Below are 25,797 nucleotides of genomic sequence, written 5' to 3'. Positions count from 1 at the left end.
ACGATCACTTATTGTTCAGAGAATATCTTAAAAGGGGGAGTGAAAAAAAAAGGGGGGAGTGAGAAGTCACCCTCTATAAAACTGAAATGTGAAGGCATGCTTAGGCAGTTAAAGAAGAGCATGAAGGGAGTGGAAATGAAGATTTCTTCAGAATTTATCCATCAAAACTCAGATTGAGGTCCTGGCCAGTTGGCTCAGTGGTAGAGCATCAGCCTGGTGTGCAGGAGTCCCAGGTTCGATTCCCGGCCAGGGTACACAGGAAAAGCACACATCTGTTTCTCCACCCCTCCCCCTCTCCTTCCTCTCTGTCTCTCTCTTCCCCTCCCGCAGCCAAGGCTCCATTGGAGCAAAGTTGGCCTGGGCGCTGAGGATAGCTCCATGGCCTCTGCCTCAGGTGCTAGAATGGCTCTGGTTGCAACAGAGCAGCGCCCCAGATGGACAAAGCATCGCCCCCTGGTGGGCATGCTGGGTGGATCCCGGTTGGGCGCATGAGGGAGTCTGACTGTCTCCTCGTTTCCAACTTCAGAAAAAAACAAAAAACAAACAGACAAACAACAAAACAACAACAACAACAAAAAACTCAGATGGACAGAGAGACAGGGAAGGGAAGATACCAGCACAGCTGAAACAGGAAACAGAAGTTATGTTGGATAATTCTTATCCGGAAATAAAAGGAGATATGTTAGTTTTAGCTCCATTGTTTTTAGATGAACAGATGAGAAATACTGAGAGATCAGAAAGAGGACAGAGAGAAGGAAATGTGGGGGCAATGAAGTGACAGAAGGAGAAGGAAGAAAAAACAATGAGAAGTGCCAGCCCATAGGAAAATATTTCAAAAACTTGACAATTGTTTTCTTCCTAAAGTAAAAAGCTTTTCTTTCTAAACACTGGGAAACCCATTTGTTCTCTACTGGGAAATTCCAAACAGACAGTGAACTCTGAAGTTCGAAACCGCAGTTTCCTAATCTATGATTGCATGTCCCCACCCACGGCACTAAGGCAATGTCCCAGTAGCTTTCATTTTTAAACCTGTGGTCACTGCACAGCAGCAGGAAGGGGCTGAGGTGCTTGACACTCATGGCTGGTGAGTAGGGGTCTTTTCTGATTAAGGGTCAGGGACTTGGCTCTTAGGAAACAATTTATTGCTCTGTGACAAACAGAAATAACAAGAGGGAAACAAGCCAATGGTTTGGAAGCTGAATTCTTCCCCTTATTAGCTCTATGCAACTTGAATCATCAGGGGACACTGCCTTAGAGAGGCTGAAGGGAAAGTGAGGTTTCCAGGTATTTTAGACCCAGGAAGAATTAATTCATTTCTTTTAGCTTATGGTAATGGAGGAGAGGGCGAAGACAAAGAGAGTAAGTTATTTGTGTGTGAGACAACTCTTGAAAATTCTAAGTGCACTCTGAAATCTCCTTGCTTCCTGTTGATTCCAAATCAGTTATCTGCATCATAAATATGCTCCCATAATCTCATAAGTGAGTTTTGAATTCTCGCCCCCTTTACCATCCCCTATATTGAATTACATACTTGGTCTTTTAAAGTGATTCTATTTTTCTCTCTCTACTCCTGGTGCCAACTGTAGTGCAGTTTTTCCTAGATTGCTATCACAATTTTTTAACTGGTTTCCCTCCCTCTAGGATTTAACCCTTTTATTCACCTTGTACACTACTTTCAGGTCCTGTTTCTCATACACAGAAGCTAAAAATGTCTAAGAGGTAGAGTCATTAGCTACTTATGCAGCTGGTATTAAAATATGTCACATCGCTTTTTTGGTTTCATTTTCTGTATTTGAAAAGGAAGAGGTTCGATTACATTTGCACTTTCTAAACTTTATAACAAATCTGAATAACATGTAGTAATTTCTTAAAAATTCACATTATTCAGATTATCCTGACCCTAAATTTCTCAATCTTCAGTAGACTTTAGGCATTTATAACCTTTTAAAGATTTGCAGAAAAAGTTTTATATAGCAAGTCTGGCATAAGTTTGTTTGCAGATTAGAACCATTGAGAAAAATGATTAGTTAGTTATGTTTCAGTTGTCATATTCTAGGTATCTATACATGTTAGTTATTTTACTCGTAAACTAGAATGACTCCCATTGCCTCTTTAAAAATGTCTGAACTTTTCAAACAGGTTTTCCTACCTCTAAATATATATTATAATTATCTTTTTTTTTTCCATGAATCACTCTAAAATACAACGTCAGCTTCACCAAAAAATTATATTTACTGAATTTACCATACTCATACTTCCTCATTCTTATGTTTCTTTATTTCTTTGATTATTTTCATGGTATAATTCTTTCTAGGGTTTATGACTAAACTCATAACATTTAACTTAAATTCCTAAAATACAAGAACTGCTTGTTTTCTTTTTTGTCTTCTTTATGACACTAATACAACATTTGGCTGAAGAATAATAAGCTAAATTCACACTTCTGTCCGCCTCTTTGGCCAGGCAGGATGGCCTTACTGGTTATTGGACTGGACTCAGTGTCCCATTACATAATAGGTATGAGAAACTAAACGGCACTGGACAAAAACAAGTAAAACAGTTCAATAAGTATAAATAATAGAGTTTGTTTAGCCATTATTACATAATTAACAACTATAAGGACAAAAATCGCCAGCCTAACCAGAAACAAGGTGCCCTGGGAGCATATACCTCTAATTCTGTCTAGTCTCAGAGCATCAGGTAGGATTCTGAGGAAGAAGTGACCTCTGATCTGAGAGTTAAAAGACAAACCCAGCAGCAGGGGAATAGGAAAAAATGTCTGGGTGGGAGACTGCCCACAAAGAGATTCCTAGTAAAAAGTTTCTAGAAACTGAAAGAAGGGCAGGGTGTTTATTTATTTGTTTACTCATTATTGAATTCATTGGGCTGAAATCAGTTAATAGAAGTATATACGTTTCAGGCAAACAATTCTATAATACATCATCAGTATCTTGTGTTGTGTGGAAACTTGAGGTGGTAAACTCAGATTGTTTAAAATGTAACAAACAAGTTGGAAAGATGGCAGAGCATGAAGATGGGTAAATGAGAAGACCTAAATTTGATTAAGCCCTGATGTTTCATTGTCTAATTTAGGTTTTCCAACACTAATTCATTGTGGAGAACAGATTAGAAGGGGGCAAAGGTTGATGTATAAGATTCTTGAATTAACTAAAAAGAATGTTGACCTAAAATAGAATAAAGTGCAATTAGAAATGAGAGAAGTAACTGGATTCCACATTTAGTAGATAAAATCAATACAGTTTGATCTGAGATACAAAATAAGTTATTCAGAAAACAGAAGAGATTTACTATTACAATGTATTACTGGTTTGATGTACTTGGTATTTAGGTATCATGCATTAGTATAGGTAACAAAACAGATGAATATAAATGATCAGTAACTTTATAAAGATGAATTTAACAAGTTTGTGGGTTATTGAGAAGAGATGGATACATGAGTCTTGATTTTGGTACCACATTTGGAATGAGTTAGTAAATTTATTTGAGAGTAATTATGAGAGTAATTTATAATGAAGCCATGAGAATGTATAGATAGCAAGAAGAGGACCTATGACCAAAACTCTTTGGTTGTATTGTTTACCATATTTTTCTAGGGTTTATGCCTTTCTTTCACTCAACAATATACCACCTTGTTGAGTTCATAGGTAAATAAAACTGAAACCCAGAACTCAAGCAGACTAATATTTCATACACTAACCTGCATACTGTTTGCAATTCTTCAAATTCTCTGTTCTAATATCTGTATATTATATTACATATTGGTATTTCTGCTATCTTTTCTAAGAAGCCTTTGAGACCTCAACTACAGAAATTTATTCAGTCTTTGTAATGGTCCTGCAGCATTATGTATTATTTTAATAACCCTTTACCAAGATCATGCAGTGTAGTTTGATGATTTGAAAATGAGGGGCTCTGAACTCCTGAGTTTGGATTTCTTTTTTCCATTTACTGTATATACTATGTACTATGTATATTATTTTTGTCAATTACTTAACTAACTGCACTCTGTTTGTTTTTTAATATAATAAAATTACTAATATACTAATTATATGAAGTTTTGGCAAAGTTATTTTTTCTTCTTTTCCAAGTGAAAGGAGGGGAAATAGACAAACTCTGTCATGCTCCCCAACTGGGATCCACTTGGAAACCCCCATTCAGGGCTGATGCTCTGCTTATCTAGAGTCATGCTTACAAATAAACTATATTTAGCACCTGAGGCAGAGGCTCCACAGAGCCATCCTCAGCTCTTAGGGCCAATGCACTCAAACCAATCTAGCTGTGGCTGTAGGAGGGAAAGAAAGAGAAAAAAGGAGGAGAGGAGGGCTGGAGAAGCAGATAGTGACTTCTCTTGTGTGTCCTGACCAGAAATAGAACTTGGAACATCCATATGCTTGGCTGTGCTCTACCATTGAGCCAAGGTCAGGGCCAAGATTTGGTAAAGTTTAAGTGAGACAATTCATGTATAGCACTTGGCACCATTAAGGGTTCAATGATAATTAACTATTATTACTAAAACTATTCTGTAAGAACAGGATGTGAATCCTAATTTGTGTGATTTGGGGCAAATGATCTATAAAATAAGGAAAATAATAGTTATCACATTGGATTATTGAAAATATATGGCATATTAATAATTATATTTAGTAGAGACTTGTATATAATAATGATAACAATAATAATGATGATTTTCATTGCTTTGTATGTATTTCTTAATCATTTTAAGAAGGCAAGAGATTTTAGCTGTTATTTAGTTAATTGACATTAAGTAACTTTTAATTCATGTTTTATAATTTCTGTTTCTTTCTCATAATCGTTGACCAATAAACACTTATTGAAAGAATAATTCAAGATAACATGAAAAACAAGGTCCATGTTCTTGTTAAATGTCCTGACACATTTTCTTTAGTAAGTGTCATTTTGTGTCAAGACTATTCTTCTATCTAGATGGACTGGGTAATTATCTTCTAATTAATAAGAATTGATGAGATATCCTGTCTTTTTATATATATGTCTAAATCATACCTGTAGTGTTAAAAAAAGATTTACTAGTTTGACTTTTATATTCTCTATAAAAATTCAAATTACCCCAGACAGTAATAAATTAATGAGGTCTCAAATTAATCTACCATATTGAAAGATTAATCATTAGATTAATTTTAACTCTAAATTTTAATTGAGATAAGATTCTAAAATATTAAGACTCTAGATACATTTATTTACTTATTCATTAATTCATGTATTCAGTAAACTTATAAATACTTTTTAAGCATTATTTAAATCTTGTTTTTATTTATTTTATTTTATCATAATTGAATTTATTGGGGCAACACTGGTTTACATCAGGTAATCAATTCTACAACGCATCTCTGTACACCATATTGTGTGTTCACCTCCCTAAGTCAAGTCTTTGTCATCACCATTTATATATATATTTTTTTGTATTTTTCTGAAGTTGGAAACCGGGAGGCAGTCAGACAGACTCCCGCATGCGCCCAACCGGGATCCACCTGGCATGCCCACCAGGGGGCGATGTTCTGCCCATCCAGGGCGTCACTCTGTTGTGACCAGAGCCATTCTAGCACCTGAGGCAGAAGCCATGGAGCCATCCTTGGCACCTGGGCCATCTTTGCTCCAATGGAGCCCTGGCTCCAGGAGGGGAAGAGAGAGAGAGGAAGGAGAGAGGGAAGGGTGGAGAAGCAGATGGGCGTATCTCCTGTTTGCCCCTGCCGGGAATCGAACCCAGGACTCCTGCATGCCAGGCTGACACTCTATCACTGAGCCAAGTATTTTAAGCACAAAGATGTGGGTAGAGGATGTAGATACAAAAAATGTTAATTCAAAAGCACAGGGCTTTCAACGAGGAAACTAAATATAGAAGAGAGAGAATAGATTCTATGGCACAGTAAGAAGAATTGTTAGTATAAACCAGAGAATGGACTTTCCTTGGAGCATGCATTACAGGTGGATCACCATCATCACTGTAAGAAGGAAAAAATAGAGAAATATAAGAAGAGAGGATGACAGTAGGTCCAATGTCACAGAAAGGAGATGAGAAGCTATCAAAAAATCTTTAAGTGGCAATGAATCATTTTAAAAAGCTTGGTATATATTTGATATACTAAGAGAATTCCACAGGTATAATGAAAGAATAATGTACTCTACTGGGAAAATGGTGAAATAGTCAGAAAGTATTGCACATTAGAGGAAGCTTTCTAAATACAGAGTGAAACTTTTTAAATTGTGCCAATAGTTGAAGGAGTTTTTGTATTTCTGACAGAACACAACAGAAAACCACTTAAGGCTCTGGAAATTGTTGGTAAAGAACTCTTAACTGAACTTTTGGATGGCATAGTGAAAAAAAATGTTCTGAAATTGGAGGAAGATGAAAAGCAAAAATTTAATGATGCCACTTCTAAAGACAAGGCCTCGGTCTTATTGGATATTGTGCGACAGAAACATCAGAAAACCAGTAAAATCCTAGTCCAAAACTTCCTTAACGTGGACAAGAATTCCACTGGCACAGAAGGTAAGAATGGAACCTAAACAACAAATATCTCAAATTTTCCAGACTCTATTCAGCTCCAAAACCCCTCTATAAATGCCCTCTATCCTTAAATTACTACAATATTATTTTCACTAACTTTCTCATTACCCATTAGAGGCTACATTTTTCTTTGTGAGAGGAGATTCCATTTCCAGTTACCTAAGAAGCTGAGTCTTTGTGTTTAGATTACTCATGAAAATAGCTCATTTTATAGACTGTATAGTTGGGGATACATGATCCTGAACCCAAGGTCTGTCACATTAGAAACTATATAACTTTCTTCAAGTTTCTTAAACTTCTTAGGCATCAGTCTCAGCATCTGTAAAATGGGACGATTTTTCAGTACCTTCGCAGAGTTTGTAAGGCTAAGAAAAAGATAAGCATGTGCTGACAATGCCTAAGGTTAAAGCTCTAATCCAGCACTCTTCTCTGAGCCTCAGATACATTTAGCTCCAGCTGCATATTCAACATTGTCACTCAAATATTCCTCTTGCTTCAGAGAACTAAGGTGTCTAAAATTACACACTCGATCCCCCCACCAAGTCTATTCCACTCTATTTTCTATCTCGCTAGAACGATAATCTAACAATTTTCTTAATCCACAGTACAACTGTTTTTTGGCCAATGAATAATAACTCTTAGCAGAGTGATGAGTAAAATGCAGGCACATAATAAATATAAGCTAAATACACAAATAAAGAACATGTATGCAATAAGTATTAGTTATTATTATTATTTGGCTTATAATTAAAAATGTCTAGTGCTTACTCATTTCTGCAAATTGTAAAATATGATCAGGAGAACACCTATAACATATCTAATATATTAAAATCTTTCAAAACTTTTAACCCAGATTGAGTTATGAATATTACTAGTCTAAATATCCCCAGGTCCAAGTTCACTGGTGACAGATTATTTTCTACAGAATTTAACCTGAAATCCCAGCCCTGAATACTAGCATGCATCAATAGTAGAGCTCCCTTTTTTAGTAGATTCCTTTTTATTAAAAAAATAAATAAATAGCTTTCCAACCACATACAGGAGGGGTATGGGTAGGACAAGAGTCTGTCTTTCCAGCCCCGGCCCCCAGTCCATGTGGTTTTGGTAGCAATAAGGTGTGTAGGGTAATGGCTCCAGAAATAAAAATGGTGTACACATGAGTATGGGGAGGAGAAGGGTATAAAAGCAGTGGGGAGTCCTGGGAGAAAAGAAAGACAAGGTCAGTACTGGGAATACTGCCGGTGGGAGGGCATTCCATAACATTTCTGTTGATCCATCCACTATGGATATTGTCTTTGCCCATCTTGACAGTCATGGTGACAGTGATGTTGAAGGTGGGGCTTCCCTGGTGCTCTTGGTATGAGGATCCGTGGTAAATTCCCAGCCTACATCAGTGAGTCCCAGATCACAGAACATTTCTGGCCCCCAAGTGTCAGCCATTCAAATAAGCTTCATTAATAAGCCTTTCTCTAGGTAGAAGGGACATTCCTACTGGCAGGAAGTGCATGCCTTTTTTGTAGATATCCAAGATTGTGACCTAAGCTGTAGATTCTCATTAATATTTAAACTGGTCTTTGTGCAAGTTTATTACTCTTTCTTAAATCTGGGAAGGGATGGGAACAATTTGTAGTTTTATTTGTTTGTTTGTTGTTTTTTTCAAAAATAAGAGATCAGCAAATGGGAATCAGAATTGAAGTAGTGGAAACTTGAAAATAATTTTGGCAATCTTAGCAATCACGGTGAGCATTAACCAAGCTGAGGCAAACTACTGCACCAGCAGAGACAGTGGTAGGCAGGGGGCAAGTATAGACCATGACCTGATATGTTCAGTGGATCGCAAGGTTCTCTCTGCACATGGAGACTTCAAGGTGATCCTAAGACACATAAAGTACACTGGCTCAGCAAGCCATGAAGCAGGGGAAGATAATTATTAGAATAAGCAACAGCCCTGGCCAGGCCTTTTGCATATCATTATAATTCTGAAAATTGCAACTAGTGAATTGAGGTAATGGAGTGGGAGTAGGAAGGATACAAAGTATTTGTTTGTTTTATTTAACAAATACACACACACACACACACACACACACACACACACACACACACACGCTATGTACCAAGCACTGTTACTTAGAAAGATAAATACTCAAATTCCTATCCTCCAAGAGGGATGGATTTGTCTCATTTTTGTATCAGTTGAAGGGATTTCCTGAGTCTTTTATCAGATAACAGGTAAAACTGAAATATGACAGCTTTATCCAATCTCCTAATTCTCTCACTTCTTTCTGCTGCACTGCCAGGCTGCTAAAAACCCCTTGTGGGCAGCAGGCTGCATTATCGTGTCTGTGTTGTAATGAAAGCATTTCCTTTCATGCTAATTTCACCATTAAATTAACAGAAATATTAATTCCCAATTTTAACTCCAAACACTATATTCATATAAAGGTAGATGCATGGTCATTGGGAAATGATGTTTCTTAAGTTAGAAAATTCACCAAACTTGTAAATAAACTGAAAATTGAGGAGATTTTTGATAAGAAACCTACTCTCTGAGGAAAGAATATCTCAGGACTTTGGGTGACTTTATATTGCCAGAAGCTTCTGGAATGAAGAAGGAGAATGTGTCACTGTTTAATCTGTATATAAAAAGAAAAACGTTCAGAAAGTTTAGTTTCCTTAAAACCTTACAATTTGCTGCACACCAGAGCTCAAGTATTTAGCATGCATTTTAGAAAGACATTTATCAAAAATATTATGAAATAAAATAAGGGAAATAAATGAGTAAAATAGAAAAAATATAAAAGCTGAAGATTTTATACAAGATAATATAGGTTTTTTACTTTAAATAAAATAAAATCAGAGTGTCTTGATTGGTTCATGTAACTAAACATCAAGGTTTATTCCTATCATGGAAAAAAACCTTTTTAAGATCTTGGTAAAGCTCGCTTGCGATTTGTTTATGAATTGTTCCTTCTTCCTCATACAGAGGAAGGCTCTGGACTTTCCCAGGCTCTTGCAAAATCTCTTTCAAATGACGCCTAGTGGCATTATTCCATTTCTCTAAGGATTAGGTCAGAATGAGTCAGAAACAAACTTTTCCGATAAGAGTTATCCCTCACATTTCAAAATATGGGTTGAAAATTTACTGCTGGTTGTTCAGTACTTCGGAGGCAAGGACATCCAGTATGTTTTGAAATCTCTGACTAAAATATTCTCCATCTGACCCTGGAATCAGCACTCTGATTACTAGATAACATTTCTCCTTGAAATAGCTAACTTGGCAATTTAGTGAGTAAAAATAGATGTCCATCTCCTTTAACAAATTTAGGAATTCAGGCTCAGGTTGCTAAAAAATACTACCTGGATGGTGTAGGATTCAAGATTCTATTGAATATTTAATGTGTGTATGTGTCTGTGTGTTCTGAGAGAAGACTAGGGCTGTTATACCATCCAATATGATAGCTACTGGCCACACTGTAACTATTAAGTGCTTAAATTGTGGCTAGTAACACATGCTCAAATGATGACAGTTTGGATACATTCTGTTAAATAAAATATAATTTTATTTGTTTATATTTCCTTTTTTAATGTGGACATCAGAAAATATTTAATTGCACAGATGACTCAATTATATTTCTAATGTATCACACTAATAACAATTTGTTCAATAAACTCTTGTTCAATGACAGTTAAAAGTCCACTTAGATAAGTGAGTATTCTAGAGTAAAAACTTGCAAAACTCAAACTGTTTCTGCTAAAAAAAAAAGAGCTGAATTTGACCCAAATCACTGAGGTGTTTTCCTCATAATATTCAGCATCAATTATTAGATTTTGGGACGGTTCTGTTACCAAGGGTTACTCCCTTCTTTTCCAGTCACAATACATCTCTTTATACTACAGGTTAGATACAACTATATAATTTCTACATGAAAAGAAGTTAAAAAAAAAAAAAGAAAGAAGAAAAATAAAAGAAACAATTTCTCGGGATTTACCTTCTCTGTCAGTACTTCTAGGTGATAACTGGGTCACAGATGCAAATATTAAAATTTATATCATGTGATGTCCTGTACTATGTCTTACAGTTCCCGTTGAAATGGCTGGACCAGCTGAGGCAGAAGAATATACAGATACCCTCAAGCTTTGTCCTCAAGAACAATTCTTGAAACTGTGTAAAGAAAGGGCTGGAGAGGTACTGCATTCAATATATAAAGTAGGAAAAGAGAGAGAACCAATTGCTTTCACTGAATGTATAATTTCTCAAAGTACTAATTGTGAAGTGGTAGGGTAGGGACAGCGGTAATATTTTCATAGATTCTTTGAGCAAGAAGAAAATCATGTAGCCTCAAACAGATTCCGATTTTCTTTCAACCCCATGATAAAATACAGAGATCTCTCACTTTATTTGTTCTCATATCCATTTGGGATTTATTACATTTGTAATTAATCATAGATTCAAAATATTTATAAAATAACATGGATGAGTAGTAGTTATTTGCATTCTAGTTGAAAAGCCTAGACATAAACATATTTAAAAAATATAATTTAAGCCTGAAATGCCTTTTATATTGATGTGTTAAAAATTATGCTAGACTATGACCAGGGGTTCAATGGAAAGAGTGTTGGCCCAGCGTATGGAGGTCCTGGGTTCAATTCCCAGTCAGGGCACACAGGAGGAATGACCATCTGTTTCTCCCCCTCTCCTCTTTCTCTTTATCTCCCCCAGCCAGTGGCTCAATTGGTTCAAGTGTGGCCCCAGGCACTGAGGATAGCTCTGTTGGAACACATCAGCCTCATGTGTTAAAAATAGCTAGGTACTCCAGGCCCTGGCCGGTTGGCTCAGTGGTAGAGCGTCAGCCTGGTGTGCGGAAGTTCCGGTTCGATTCCCGGCCAGGGCACACAGGAGAGGCGCCCATCTCCACCCCTCCCCCTCTCCTTCCTCTGTCTCTCTCTTCCCCTCCTGCAGCCGAGGCTTCATTGGAGCAAAAGATGGCCCGGGCGCTGGGGATGGCTCCTTGGCCTCTGCCCCAGGCACTGGAGTAGCTCTGGTCACGACAGAGCGATGCCCCGGATGGGCAGAGCATCGCCCCCTGGTGGGCGTGCGGGGTGGATCCCTGTGGGGCGCATGCAGGAGTCTGTCTGACTGCCTCCCTGTTTCCAGCTTCGGAGGGATACAAAAAAAAAAAAAAAAAAAAAAAAAGCTAGGTACTCCAGCATTGATCCCAGAGGGGATTGCATAGTGTATCCTGGTCGGGGCACATGCAGGAGTTTGCCTCTCACCTAAAATAATAATAATAACGATAACAATAACAATAATAATAATAATAATACTGAAATAATGTTACCAAAGGCAAAGGATCTTTGATGTATTTATTTTTAGCTGATGCCAATAGCAAATATCTCTTGAAATTTTTCTGAAATTTGACCTGAACTGTGAATACTAAGAATAATTTGTCTGGGTGGAGAAGAAGGAGGAGAAAGAGTAGGAATTGCTCTAGTATTTTCAAGGTTCTTTTTTATCCCCTTTTCTTTTCTTTTCTTTTTTTTTTTTTTTTTGAGGGAGAGAGAGAGAGAGAAAGAAAGAGGAAGAGACAGAAAACAGGGAGAAGTGGGAAGCATCAACTAGTAGTAGTTGCTTCCTGTATGTCCCTTGACCAGGCAAGCCCAGGATTTCACACCAGTGACCTCAGCATTCCAGGTCTATGCTTAATCCACTGACCCACCACAGGCCAGGCCTCAAGGTTCTTGAGTAACAATCCCAAATATGTTGTGTCCAGTTCTAGGCTTTTGAAAAATGAATCATTTTCTTTTTCATTTTTTAGTGAAAAAAGTAAATATATATATAATCTAAAGAGTCTGAATCACTCTCAATTATCATTTTTTTTATTGTCAATTCAATCCATTACAAAAAAATGGAAAAGGCAGGGTTTCTGTACAGAAGAGGGGAGAGAGAATCTATCTATATGAGCTCTTGACAGGGCAACAGTGACTATATGAGGATTTAAAAGAGACTTAGGGAAATCAAACTCACTGCAGATCCGTTTCCTGCAGATCTATACAATAAAGGAGAGAAAGGACCGCACTCGTCTGGCTCTGATCATATGCAATAAAGAGTTTGATCATCTTCCGCTCAGGAAAGGAGCTGAGATTGACATCACAGGAATGAAGGGGCTGCTTGAGGGCCTGGGCTACACTGTGGATGTAGAAGAGAAACTCACAGCCAAGGTAAGGGCCCCTCACCTACTCCAATATGTACATGTTCAACACACAACCTCTTACTAACAAGTTAACTTTATAATGTTAGCCAAATACAGTGGTACCTTGACACATGAGTTTAATTCATTTCATGGCCGAGCTCGTGACTCAGTTTGCTTGTGTGTTAAATCTAGTGGAGGGTGGCAGAAGCTCGTGATTCAAATATCTGCTCATGACTTGAAGCAAAAAATCCCCAGAGTGATTGCTTGTCTCTCAAATTGCTTGTGATTTAAAGTGCTTATGTGTCAAGGTACCACTGTACTTAAACAATCTTATGCCACACATCATATGTATGTGTGTTTATAAAATAAAATTATTAGACAGGTGACATCTCTGTCTTTTTGGAGTTCCAAGTAGCCTCAATTCCATACAACTAGACAAAGAGTGAACGGTATGTATATCCACACAATTCTTAACTGCAAAGAGATGATTGCAGACACACTATTTATTCCCAGAACATTCTAAAGTAGTGAAGGTTTAGCAGGCATGAACTCACCATATAATTACTGAGTCCTGACTGTCACAGGGCCTACTCCTGGTACTGCAGGTGGGTCTGAGAATGAGACAGAACCAGAGGTGGGGTTCAGCCAGTTCTCACCAGTTTGGTAGAACTGATACCTAATATTTTGTTGAGTTTGGTGAACCAATTGTTAAAATGGCACCCGTAATCAGAATTCTCTCAAAGGTGGGCACCTGGGCAACTGCTCAATGTGGAAATCACAAATTTATATTCCTTACTCTTTTTTAATGTTCAGCTATCCACACAACAGCATATTCTAAGCACCTGTAGTAATGTCCATTCCGTCCATAGGTGAAAATAACTGCAAGTGAGGATGCCAATCTAGAAGCAATATGAAAATATCTTAAATATAACAGTTTTATTGTTTTTGTTTTGGGCATTACCTAATATTTTTTATTAATATTTTGAAACTCTTTTAATCTAGTATTGTGTACCTCTTTTCTTGTTCTTCTTTAAGTACTAAATTTATGAAATAATAAACTACCTTTCAGTATATAGTTTTTTTATACTTGAAACAGTCATTAGGACAGAGAACCGGTTGTTAAATTATTTGAATTCCACCACTGGACAGGATGTTCCAAGATCACATTGATTTAGGTTTACTCATGGGGGGCAATCAAACTAAAAGCAAAACAAAACATTTCAGAGGTTTGCTGTGTCTATGTATCTCTCTGTATGAGTGAAAAGGAAGGTGAAAGCAAGAGAAAAAGAAAAAGAAAACAAAAGAGCAAATTAGTGAGTAAGGGGTAATTGTTTTGATGGAATGGTCAAGAAAAACCTTGTTAGGAGACAATATGACTGACAGATGGCTACCAGTAACAAGACAGGTCTGGTAATACGTGAATAAATACATTTCAAGAGAGATGACTACAAATGAGAAGTCTAAACTAAATATGGAACTGGCACATGAAAATCTCAGAAAGACCAATGTGACTAGAGTCTAGAGGAGGAGGATGAATGGTGGGAGAGAGTATATGTGTGTCAGAAATTTAATTTTATTCTAATATGAGAAGGGTTTTTGAAGGGAAGTGGTCTGATAATATTCATGACACAAGTTTCCTATTAAATAATGACCTAAAGGACAGAGACAGAAAAAAAAATTATGTAATTAAAAATAAGCAAGTGTGCCCTGGCCAGTTGGCTCAGTGGATAGAGTGTCGGCCGGTGTGTAAATGTCCCAGGTTCAATCCCCCATCAGAGCACATGAGAAGAGACTAGCTGCTTCTCTTTCCCTCCCTCTCCCTCTTCTCTCTCTCTTTCTCCCTTGCAAACAGTGCCTCAATTGGTTTGAGTATTGGCCCTGGGCACTGAGGTTAGCTTGGTTGGTCCGAGTGTTGAACTCAGGTGCTGAGAATAGCTTGGTTGATTTGAGCATCAGCCCCAGGTGGGAGTTGCTGGGTGAATCCCATTTTGGGTGCATGTGGGAATCTGTCTCTCTAACCCCCCTCTTCTCTCTTAAAAAAGTATTTTTTTTTAAAGTAAGCAAGTGTAAAATACATCAAGAAGACAATTCTTATAATGTAAGCAGGAGCAGAGAGTTGAACACCCTGTTTCTTGTAGAAAGAAAAAGAAAACTATCATTGAACAACCACTATGTGAAGGCACAGTGATTAGAATATTACAGATTCTTCTTGTACTGCTTATGATAAAGAGGCGGTCACATTAATGTTAATGTTTGCATTATTAAAGTAAGACTTTGTGGTCTTTTTCAGGAGATGGAGTCAGTGCTGAAGGCATTTGCTGCCCGCCCAGAGCATAGGACTTCAGACAGCACATTCTTAGTGTTCATGTCTCATGGCATCCTAGATGGAATCTGTGGGATTCTGCATAGTGTTAAAAACTCAGATGTGCTACGTTATGACACGATCTTTCAGATATTCAACAATCGTAACTGCCTCAGTCTAAAGGACAAACCTAAGGTCATCATTGTCCAGGCCTGCAGAGGTGGTGAGTTCGTATATGACAAACTTAAAGGCCAATCTCTGGCTAGATAACTCGGTTGGTTAAGAGCATCATCCCAAAGCACAGAGGTTGCTGGTTCAATCTCAGGCACATACAGGAGCAGGTTGATATTTCTGTCTCTCTCTCTCTCTTCCTCTCTCACTAAAATCAACAAGTAAAAATTTTAAAAAAAAGAATAAAGAAAATATAAAAATAAAGAAAATCAAAGGTCATGAGATGTTTGTCAAGGATTGTGATATATGTTTTGCTTTTAGGGGAAACAATCTTAGACCCCATTCAGTGGAAATAAAGTGGATTGAATTTTTGGGAAACTCCAGTTAGGGGATTGTTCTTTTCAGCTGAGAAATATCTATTCAATTTAATCCAGGGTAAGTGGTGAAGGAGATCTTTGGAATGCCTAAATCAAAGTTTAACAAAAAGTATTTAAACCTTGGAAGGAAATTATTTTAATGACAGCTTTACTAGTAAATGTTTTCTACACATTTTGACATTCTCTGGCTTGAGGAGAATTTCATTTGAAAGCGGGGCTATTCTGTAATTGCAGCACCCTTTTTTTTCCCCTCATGCATTATTGAAAGAGACATGAGTAAGGAGATGAGGATTCTTGAGATTTCTGTCAAAATTTTCTTTGTCTTTTCTGACTTCCAATTGCCTCTTAGCTTTTTGAATCAGTGTTTGGGAGAATAAGCAGAAATAAGTTAGCTAAAAAAAGATTACATGCTCTGAAATTATGCAGACCATGCTTTATCCCCTTTGCCCTTATTAGCCAATGGGTTTTTCCAGCTATACAATACTGTCACTATTTACTGACAAGATGCTGTCACTATTAATTGGCACATTGTTCAAAGACACTAGAGAGAGGTCATGTTATGGGGAGGGGGAGGAGTTTAGTGTGTGTATATGTTTTTCTGTATAAAACTGGTGGGGGTTGGGGGAATGGATGGGGTGGCAGAGGGATTAAGCAAAAAAGGAAAAAAAAACTCATGGACATAGGCAACAGTGTGTTAACTGCAGGGGGTGCAGGAGTGAGAAGGTAGAAGAGGGTATAGGGGGGATAAATGTTGAGGAATGAAGACTTGACTTGGGGTGGTGAACACACAATACAGTATACAGATGATGTATTATAAGATGGTATACCTGAAATCTATATAATTTAGTTAACCAGTGTCATCCCAATAAATCCAATAAAAAGAATAAAATAAAATAAAATAAAATAAATGAGGTGGGCCACTAGGACAGCCATATTGAGGGAGGCACACAGTGTGTACAAAGTTGATGTCTCTACAGAAAATCGTGGTGATCTGTGGGTCAGGGACTCTCCAGTGGCCTTGGCAGACAGTACTTCGCTGCCCCCGGAGAACCTGGAGGACGATGCTGTTCACAAAACACACGTGGAGAAGGATTTCATTGCTTTCTGCTCCTCAACCCCACGTACGTATCTTCCAGTTACAGACAAGGATGCGGATGCGTGGGCTTGAGGCCACATTTGAATGGTTCTAGAATATTGCAATAGGCTCTATGCAGTGTTCTTCTGAGACATACTTTGAGTGTTGTCAAAATAACTTACATTTATCTTATATTTTCTTTGGAAACATTCTATACTTCCCTTCTTAAAATTATATTTTTATTATAAATGTTTGACTTTAGTCAAAGGTATACCAAATGTTAAAACAACCTAATACAAGGAACTCTATTTACCCTACACCTTTTAAAAACAAATTATTGACTCAATTTTCTATTAAGTCTATATAACATTTTCCATAGAGTTTTTATGGATCCTGGGACTGGTTGCCCTTTCTCAAATGATCAGTTCCAAGCTCCTTCTCCATATTTCTTATTTGATGCAATTTAGAGTGTTGCCTTTTAACGCTTCAGTTCTTCCCAGCATAGAAAATGAAACTATGGAGCCAATTAGGCCTAATAACAAGGGATCAGTGTTTAGTCCTTGACCTGGAGGTAGTCATCTTAAGAAATCTTAAATTTGAATTCTTCTAATTTGAAATTTTTTTTAAACCACCTCATGGAGGTTTAATTGGCATACCAAAAGCTGTATGTACTTAATGTAAATGACATACTGAGTTTGGATATGTCATTGTGGAACCATCACCACAATCCATGCCATAAACATATTCCTCCCCTCAAAAAGTTTTTTTTTAATTTGTTGATTTACTCCCTTATATCCTGAAAGACAGTATGATATATAGTCTGTAAACAACCAAAAACCTTGGAGCTAGAAGGTCATTTTTGTTGCTTACCGTATAAGTGTGGAGAATTTTTTTTTTAATCTTTCTGAGTGTCTATTCTTTTCTATGTAAAACGAGATAATTCCAGGTATCTCTCAAGTGTCGACCGAAGCCAAGTGAACGAACATGAAGCACATAGTAAGAGTCAGTTCCAAAAACCTAATGTAGTCATTATGTAATTCTGATGAGTTATTTCTTCAGTTCAACCTCTGCTGGGTTTTTTTTCTTTGTGAAAAATGAGTTACAGTAATGTAGAGATATGTTTCCACTAAACATGTCAAGTTCATTTCCAAGCTATGCTTAAAAAAATAAATAGAACAAAAACGTATTAAAAATATAATTGAAGACACACACAGCCCAAGGCTTAGCACTCTTTATCTTCATAGATAACATGTCATGGAGAGACATCACCAAGGGTTCCCTCTTCATTTCCCAACTGATCACCTGCTTCCAACGGTATTCTTGGCGCTGCCACCTAGAGGAAGTATTTAGGAAGGTAAGCTTCTTTTTCTCTTTCTAATTATTTTTTGAGTGTGTGTTGAAAAACTTCACTATTATTTTATTTCAAGTGACAATGACAGACTTTGTTAGGGAATCAGAAGTAAAGCAGTGCCAGGTTTCTGTAATCCAGGGTTTAAAATCTGATCTAGAAAATAAAAGATGTCCATGTACCACAGCAGGAGAAAAAATAGAATGAAATAATATAATATGTTATATATTATAAATTCCTAAAATCCAAAGACTGAAAATTATTTTAAATTAATATTTATTGCTTAATGGTTATGTAAATATATATTGGGTGGTCTACTTAGTGTTTGTTATTATCCTGGTGACAAAGCAGTAAATGAGACATTGCATCATACATTTCCCTTGTGCCCACATTTTTTGAAAGAGATGGGTACTAAACAAGTAAGCCAACAAACAAATGGATCATTATAGATTTTTATAGGGTCCATAACAAAAAATATCTAGGGCATGTGAAAGAAAATACAGAAAAAAAACAGTTTTTGAATGTAACAGTCCAGTAGGAAGTTGGTATTTCTTTTCCAACTCAGGAAATTCCTATTCCTCCTTCCCACCTAATTTGTTTTCCTCCACAGTTTTGACAACTACTTATTTGGTATATATCTTGTTTGTTTTTGCCTGCATTGACTTACTTGAATGCAAACTTCATGAAGGCAGGCATTTGCTCAACACTTCAAGACGCTGGCACATAAAAATTAATATTCATTCAATAAGTAAATGCATGAATAAATGAACAGATACTATCACCTGCTTTTTTCTTCAGAAAGAAAGGCATTGGTATAAAGAATTGGGAAAGTGTAATTGTTATTAAATTAAAAACTGTGGAGAACAGTAACACTCTGGTGGGAAAAGAGGAATACACCTTTAGTAAACTGGAGAATATTGCACTGTAATATGAGTTAGGGTCTCTGTGAATAAAAACTTAGGATGTCTTGTTGGATGAATAGGAATTATACATTGTACTTTCCAGGGCTTTGATAGGAGAAATCTAAAAATAGGAACTCATTTATCAGTCCATGGTAAAAAACAACAACAAAAAACTTCAGAGATCAGCTTGGTGGTGGGAAAGTAAAAGTTGTTGCATTCAAGTCTTAATGACAGCATTTTGGGTTTTGTGCTTATTAAATTAAGGAGTTAACCTTCAAGTTGAAGGTAGAGGATCTTTGAAAGCTGGTTCTTATGAACTGACCCCAAGGGATCAGTTCATATCTGTGGATCAGAAACAGAAAATAGAAGAAATGTAGTTTGAAAGGCCTTGAGTTAAGCATAAGGTCTTTATTTTGAAGTGAAAAGTATATTTTGACATAAGGTGTTACTTCTAAAAAGTAGGGTAGCAGTGACAGAGCGTTAGAATATGCGTGGGCTTGGTCTTATCAATTTTAGGAGCGATCCTCATTCCCAAAATTTTTTGGCTCACTGTGCAAATGTTTTCTGAGAATGGATAAGAGTTATGTTTCATCTAGATCCTCTTTTTGTTTTTAGGTACAGCTATCATTTGAAAAACCAGATGTTAGAGCCCAGATGCCCACCATTGAACGATTATCCATGACACGGTATTTCTACCTTTTTCCTGGCAATTGAAAATAGTAAGTATCAGAGTTGTTGGCAGGTGAAGTAAATGAGAGAGTAATATTGGTGGTGAGGTTCAATGACCAATGACAGCCAATTGCTTAGGTAGTCAAATTAGTGTTGTTTGTTGATGAAGTTCGATTAGATGTTATTTTTCATTTTACTTATTTACATTTGGGTCCTGTACCATCTCTGCAATCAATCAATCAATCAATCAATCAATCAATCAGTCAGTCAATCAAGGAGACAAGACAGACTAAGACAGAAAGTAATAATAAATAATGAAGGACCGAGGGTAGCAATTAGTAAAACAGAAATGTACACATGTTTCTATTATTACCTTTTTCTGTCTCTCTCTCACTCACACACAAACGCACAAACATACATAGTTAACAAAAGCTGTAGATCCTAAAAAATAACAGAAAACAGAGGAGCTGACTGTGGAAGAAGCAGGGCATTGGTTCTTTGAGTGTGAACATCATATTACTGACATTAAGCTCCTATTGCCAGACAGTGTAAAATATATCCTGGGTCGTAATGTTTGTGCTGATGCAGACTGGTTCTCTGACTGTTCTCACAAAGCAGATCACAGAACACTCGAGTCTGTCCTTAGATCCTTAATTACTGCTCAGAAATCCCTTCAAACACCCATGTTAATACTCATTTTTTTGTCAAAATATTTTAGAATGGGCTTATTGAGTTTAGACCCAATAATTACTTTAATCACTCATAACAGCTTTATATCATACTATATTATAAGTATATTATTAATCTCCTTCTCAGCAGCATAATTCAAGTTATATGTTGTAGTAGTATATCTCAGTACTTTAAATCTTTACACACTATCTTCTGTCCTTGGTTTCTGACTCCCTGGTTGTACAATTGCATAGATCAGAATAGCTCTTATTGCCTAATTAGTCCAATAAAACCACATTTAGGGATTGAGCTATTTATTTGACTAATATTTATTAAGCACTTACTGTGTTCCAAGTTTTGTCTTAGCATCTTGGTATTTACCAGTGTACAAAATAAATGGAATCTTTGCTCTAAGAAAGCTGATAGTCTAGTGAGTAGAGGCAGACTTTAAATACACAAACAAGTAAGTATATATCAGAGAGTGATAAGAGCTAAGAAAAAAAAATAAAGGAGGTTAAAGAGATAAGAGACAGGCGTACTATAATAGATTACTCAAGAAAGAAAGTCCTCTTTGATGTGAGAAAATAATGAAATCAGAACAGAGAGTGGACATAGTGGGGTGGTGAACCTTGTGATTCTATGCAGAAAAAGTGTTGCAGCAGAGGGATTAGCTAGTACAAATACCCTGGGGCTAAAATGTGCTTAATATGTTCAAAGAACTGGCAAAAAGCAGTGGACTGGAAGAGACAGAACATGGGGAAATTGGCAGAGACCAAGTCAGGAAAGGGATGAAAAACCTGATTGCATGGGCTTTGCGATCACATGGTAAATGTGTTAATATTTTTATCCTGAATAAGGTAGGAAATCCTTTGAGTTCTTTTGAACAGAGAAATGAGATCTTCTAATTAGATTTTACAAAGATCACTGAATACTTTTTGTGGCTATACTACAAGTGTCATAGAAGCCAAGGAAAGTGGCTATGGAAAAGGATGGAAAAAGAATCAGGATAAAGGATGGATTGAAGGTTTCTGGGAATTACCATCTTGACCATCTGTTCTTTTTTCTTCTTCAGGAAATTACAAGCAACCCCGTCCTTCTTCGTCAACTTCCAGAAGCAACTTTACCAATATGGCACACACATTTAACCATTTTGCATTTAAATAAAAATGAAAATAAATAAATTGCCTCTTTGGGTCTTTTAATAGAGAACAGAATTTCAATTAAAATGGTGGGTGAATGAGAATGAATCAAAGGAAGGTGCCTGGGTTTTCTAGCTAATATCTCATGTAATATCTGCATTTCACTGAGTGAAGGGAACTGGCATGACTAGCCCTCAGCAGTAGGGTAAAAGTAGATGGTGCCTGGATGGAAGACAAGCACTCTAAATTAGTCTGCTCCTCATCTGTAGGCTCATCAAATCCAATGTCTAGAATGATCCAGAGAACTTTTATGATTCATTCATTACTTAACCAATATCATACGTTCAAATAATTATTTTCCTCAGTAAATTATTATTTTAGCAAATTATTCCATGTATTTTTCTTTCTTTCTACTAAGTTTATTCACTTTCTTTTTGATTATTTTCTTCCTAAATGTCTGCATATTTTCAAATTCCGGGAAAATTTTATGCCTTAACAAGTACTTGGCTATTGTCTAAAATAACTTGTCATTTGATTCAAAATGGTATAACTCTACTGTACTTGTATAAAAATACAAATATTAAATAAAAGACAGAAAGAGAAAGGATAGTGTCAGCAAAGGAAGAGAGATTGTTAAAATTTCAGGAAGGGTGAAAATCAGTAAAAGAAGTTGGTAACAATGCTCTCAGAGCTACTGAGGAGATGTAGCACTACTGTTGCATACACATAGAACAGGGGTTGGGAACCTATGGCTCATGATCCACATGTGGCTCTTTTGATGGCTGCATCTGGCTCGCAGACAAATTTTTAATAAAAAAGTAATAATATTAAAAATATAAAACATTCTCATGTATTACAATCCATTCATTTCCTACCACTTATGTTCATGGTTGCGAGTGGCTGGAGCCAATCACAGCTATCCTCCGGGACAACACCAAATTTTTATTGGATAATGTGTAACGTACACGGGTTGTTGTACGGCTCTCATGGAATTACATTTTAAATATGTGGCGTTCATGGCTCTCTCAGCCAAAAAGTTTTCTGACCCCTGACATAGAAGTTGAATAAATAGTTTAGTACATAACTAAACTGAATTAAAATTAGAGGATGCTTTGATTGTCAATATAAGTATAATTGTAATTATTTATATATATATTAATTCTGTATTAGGATTATTTAAGGATTTTGATTATTGTAAGGGATTTTATAAATAAGTAACTAATTTAACCTTCACAGAAACCCTACAAAGCGTTACTATTAATATCTCTATTTTACTGATAATAACACAAAAAACATGGAGCTTAAATGACTTTCCCAAAGTCACACAGTTAGTATGTGGACATATCAAGATTTGAATGCACTTCAACTTGCTCCAGAAGCTGAGTTGCTAACCACTGTATTGCATCACCTCTCCAAAGCAATTTAAAACTGAAATTATAGGGTTCTGAATTGTAAGGTTTAACTGAATTTTGAATTGTAAGGGTTAACTAACATGACAAAGATTCAGATGTTTATATTTCTGGACTTAGCTTGTCCATATGGAAACATGAGACACATCACAAAGATGTGTGTATATAATATATATATATATATATATATATATATATATATATATATATATATATAATAGGGACCTTATTCTATTACTGTGAGATAATATTAGGAACCCAACACCATAAATTTTTCAGACTTCACCACATAGTTTAAAAATACACATACAGGCCCTGGCCAGTTGGCTCAGCGGTAGAGCGTCGGCCTGGCGTGCGGAAGTCTCGGGTTCGATTCCCGGCCAGGGCACATAGGAGAAGCGCCCATTTGCTTCTCCACCCCCCCTTCCTCTCTGTCTCTCTCTTCCCCTCCCGCAGCCAAGGCTCCATTGGAGCAAAGATGGCCCAGGCGCGTGCCGGGTGGATCCCGGTCGGGCGCATGCGGGAGAGTCTGTCTGACTGTCTCTCCCCGTTTCCAGCTTCAGAAAGATACAAACAAACAAAAAAAAAATACACATACATGCACACATATATTAATATTGCACATACCTGCACTAGCTGTATAAAAACAGGAAATAAAAAAAAAAGAACAAACTAATCATTCAACTTGAGAAGTCAGAAAAAAGAGAACATTTTACTGAGTGTAATAAAATAAAAAAAAAGCTAAAAACTATGATTTCACACATAGGTGGATATAAAAATGAGACTCGTGGACATAGATAAAAATAAAGTGGTTACTGGGGAAGAGGGTTGTGGGTGAGGGGGTGGAGGAGGAAACAAAGAGGGGCAATTATATGGTGATGAAAATTATTTTACTTTAGATGATGAGTATACAACATAATCAGCAGTTCAAATGCTTTAAAAATGTTTAACTGAAACCTATGTACTCTTTCTGATCACTGTCATCCAATTAAATTTAATTTTTTTAATTTAAAAAAAGAAAAGAAAAATTGGCCTTACCTAAAGTGGCTCAGTGGATAAAGTATACTGAAGTTGCTGGTTCAAAACTCTGGGCTTGCCCAATCAAGGCACAGACAGGAAGCAGCTACTATGAGTTGATGCTTCCAGCTTCTCCCCCCACCTCTTTCTTTCTCTCTCTCTCTCCTCTCTTTTCTCTAAAAATCAATAAACAAAACCTAAAAAATAAATAAAATAATGTGTCGACTTTTTAAATATTTTTTATTTATTGTCAATTAAAAATTATTGATAATTTGAGAAAAGTGTTATAAGGAAATATATATTATCAATTACCTATTGCTGAGTAACAAACTACTTGAAAACTTAGTAGCTTAAAGGAATAATCATTTAATATTGTTCACAAGTCAACTAGTCAACTGGGTGATTCTTGTTTCTGGAATTATCAATGTGTCAGATCACCTGCATGTAGCGTAGGGATCTCTACTGACATTGCTGGGATCTCATATATTTGAAAAGCATCTGACTTGAAGCTGGTCCAAGACAACTGGGCTCTTTTCCATGTGCTGTCTCTTATTTAGCTACCTGGCCCAGGCTTACCATATTTTCTTATAAATTAGATGCACGATTTTTCGAAAAATTCAGGGTCTAAAAACTGGGTACATCTTATGCAGTGGTTGGACATTTTTTTTTTTTTTTTCATTTTTCTGAAGCTGGAAACAGGGAGAGACAGTCAGACAGACTCCCGCATGCGCCCGACCGGGATCCACCCGGCACGCCCACCAGGGGCGACGCTCTGCCCACCAGGGGGCGATGCTCTGCCCCTCCTGGCTGTCGCCATGTTGCGACCAGAGCCACTCCAGTGCCTGAGGCAGAGGCCACAGAGCCATCCCCAGCGCCCAGGCCATATTTGCTCCAATGGAGCCTTGGCTGCGGAAGGGGAAGAGAGAGACAGAGAGGAAAGCGCGGCGGGGGGGGGGGGGGGGGTGGGGGTGGGGTGGGGGGGTGGGGGGGGTGGGGGGGTGGGGGGGTGGGGGGGTGGGGGGGTGGAGAAGCAAATGGGCCGGGTCCTCCGCACGCTAGGCCGACGCTCTACCGCTGAGCCAACCGGCCAGGGCGGTTGGACATTTTTTACTTGCATTTCCCACTTTTTTCGTGCTTGTTTTTGCACTCATTGTTGAAGACAGTAATTCATCATCAGTCACAGAAGAGAACAAGCTAATGGATAGGAGTTTTAACAATAATGAGGAGTTGTATGAATTTTATGATAAATAAAACCTGAGTTCAATAACTTTATGTAATACATTTTTTTTCCAACCTAGGGCCCCAAAATTAAGGTGTATCTTATGCATGGGAGCATCTCATACATGGGGAAATATGGTACTTGAACTGAGGCTCATTGTAGAGAGTTCCATAATCTTTCCAAAGACCTCATCTCAGAAGTGCAAAATGTCCCTCTGCTGCATCTTATTGGACAAAAACAAGTCATTGTGCCTGTCTGTAGTCAGGGCAATTAGCACAGAACCAAGAAGGCCAATGATTGGGGACATTTAAAGTCTGTATTGTATTGCTTTTTCAAAAGAATAGGAAAAGATCACCAAATATGCAAACTAAACATATTATAAAATTTTCTATTGTTTCATTTTAATGTCAAGCTATTTATCTTTTTAATTATGTGGACTCAATAAATAAAAAATACACTCAATAAATAAAAAATATACACAAGTACATGAATAAACAATACCCAGAACTGACAACTGAGGATATCCAGGAAAGAGAGAGAAGAAAAGAGATAATTTATTGGGGTTTTTAAAACAGTGATCTCCTATCAAGTTGGGCAGTTATTATTCAGTTTCTTGCACTCCTTACACTTCCACATTAACACTTCACTTTCAGGGATCAGTTAGTGACTCTCCCCTCCCATTTGTTGGCTGAGGGGTGACACAGAGACAAGTAAAGGTCAATTTGACTTATTAACTGTGTTAAA

At 37.1% G+C, this 25,797-nt stretch overlaps 1 protein-coding gene across 1 annotated transcript; it reads left to right on the top strand.

Annotated features, from left to right (window-relative positions):
• The first annotated feature begins 971 nt into the window (after positions 1–971).
• On the top strand, positions 972–21,491 carry LOC136388949 (caspase-13-like). Its single transcript, XM_066360746.1, has 9 exons — positions 972–1,084; positions 6,299–6,547; positions 10,645–10,751; positions 12,611–12,784; positions 15,047–15,281; positions 16,584–16,727; positions 17,926–18,035; positions 19,547–19,650; positions 21,342–21,491. Exons 1-8 carry the CDS (start codon positions 1,078–1,080, stop codon positions 19,643–19,645), a joined length of 1,125 nt encoding a protein of 374 aa, XP_066216843.1. The 5' UTR covers positions 972–1,077; the 3' UTR covers positions 19,646–19,650; positions 21,342–21,491.
• Positions 21,492–25,797: the final 4,306 nt, after the last annotated feature.

The sequence above is a fragment of the Saccopteryx leptura genome, chromosome 1, assembly GCF_036850995.1.
Source record: "Saccopteryx leptura isolate mSacLep1 chromosome 1, mSacLep1_pri_phased_curated, whole genome shotgun sequence".
NCBI classification, from domain to species: domain Eukaryota; kingdom Metazoa; phylum Chordata; class Mammalia; order Chiroptera; family Emballonuridae; genus Saccopteryx; species Saccopteryx leptura.
The sequence above is the reverse complement of the archived record's forward strand: the minus strand, read 5'-3'. Positions and strand labels throughout refer to the sequence as shown.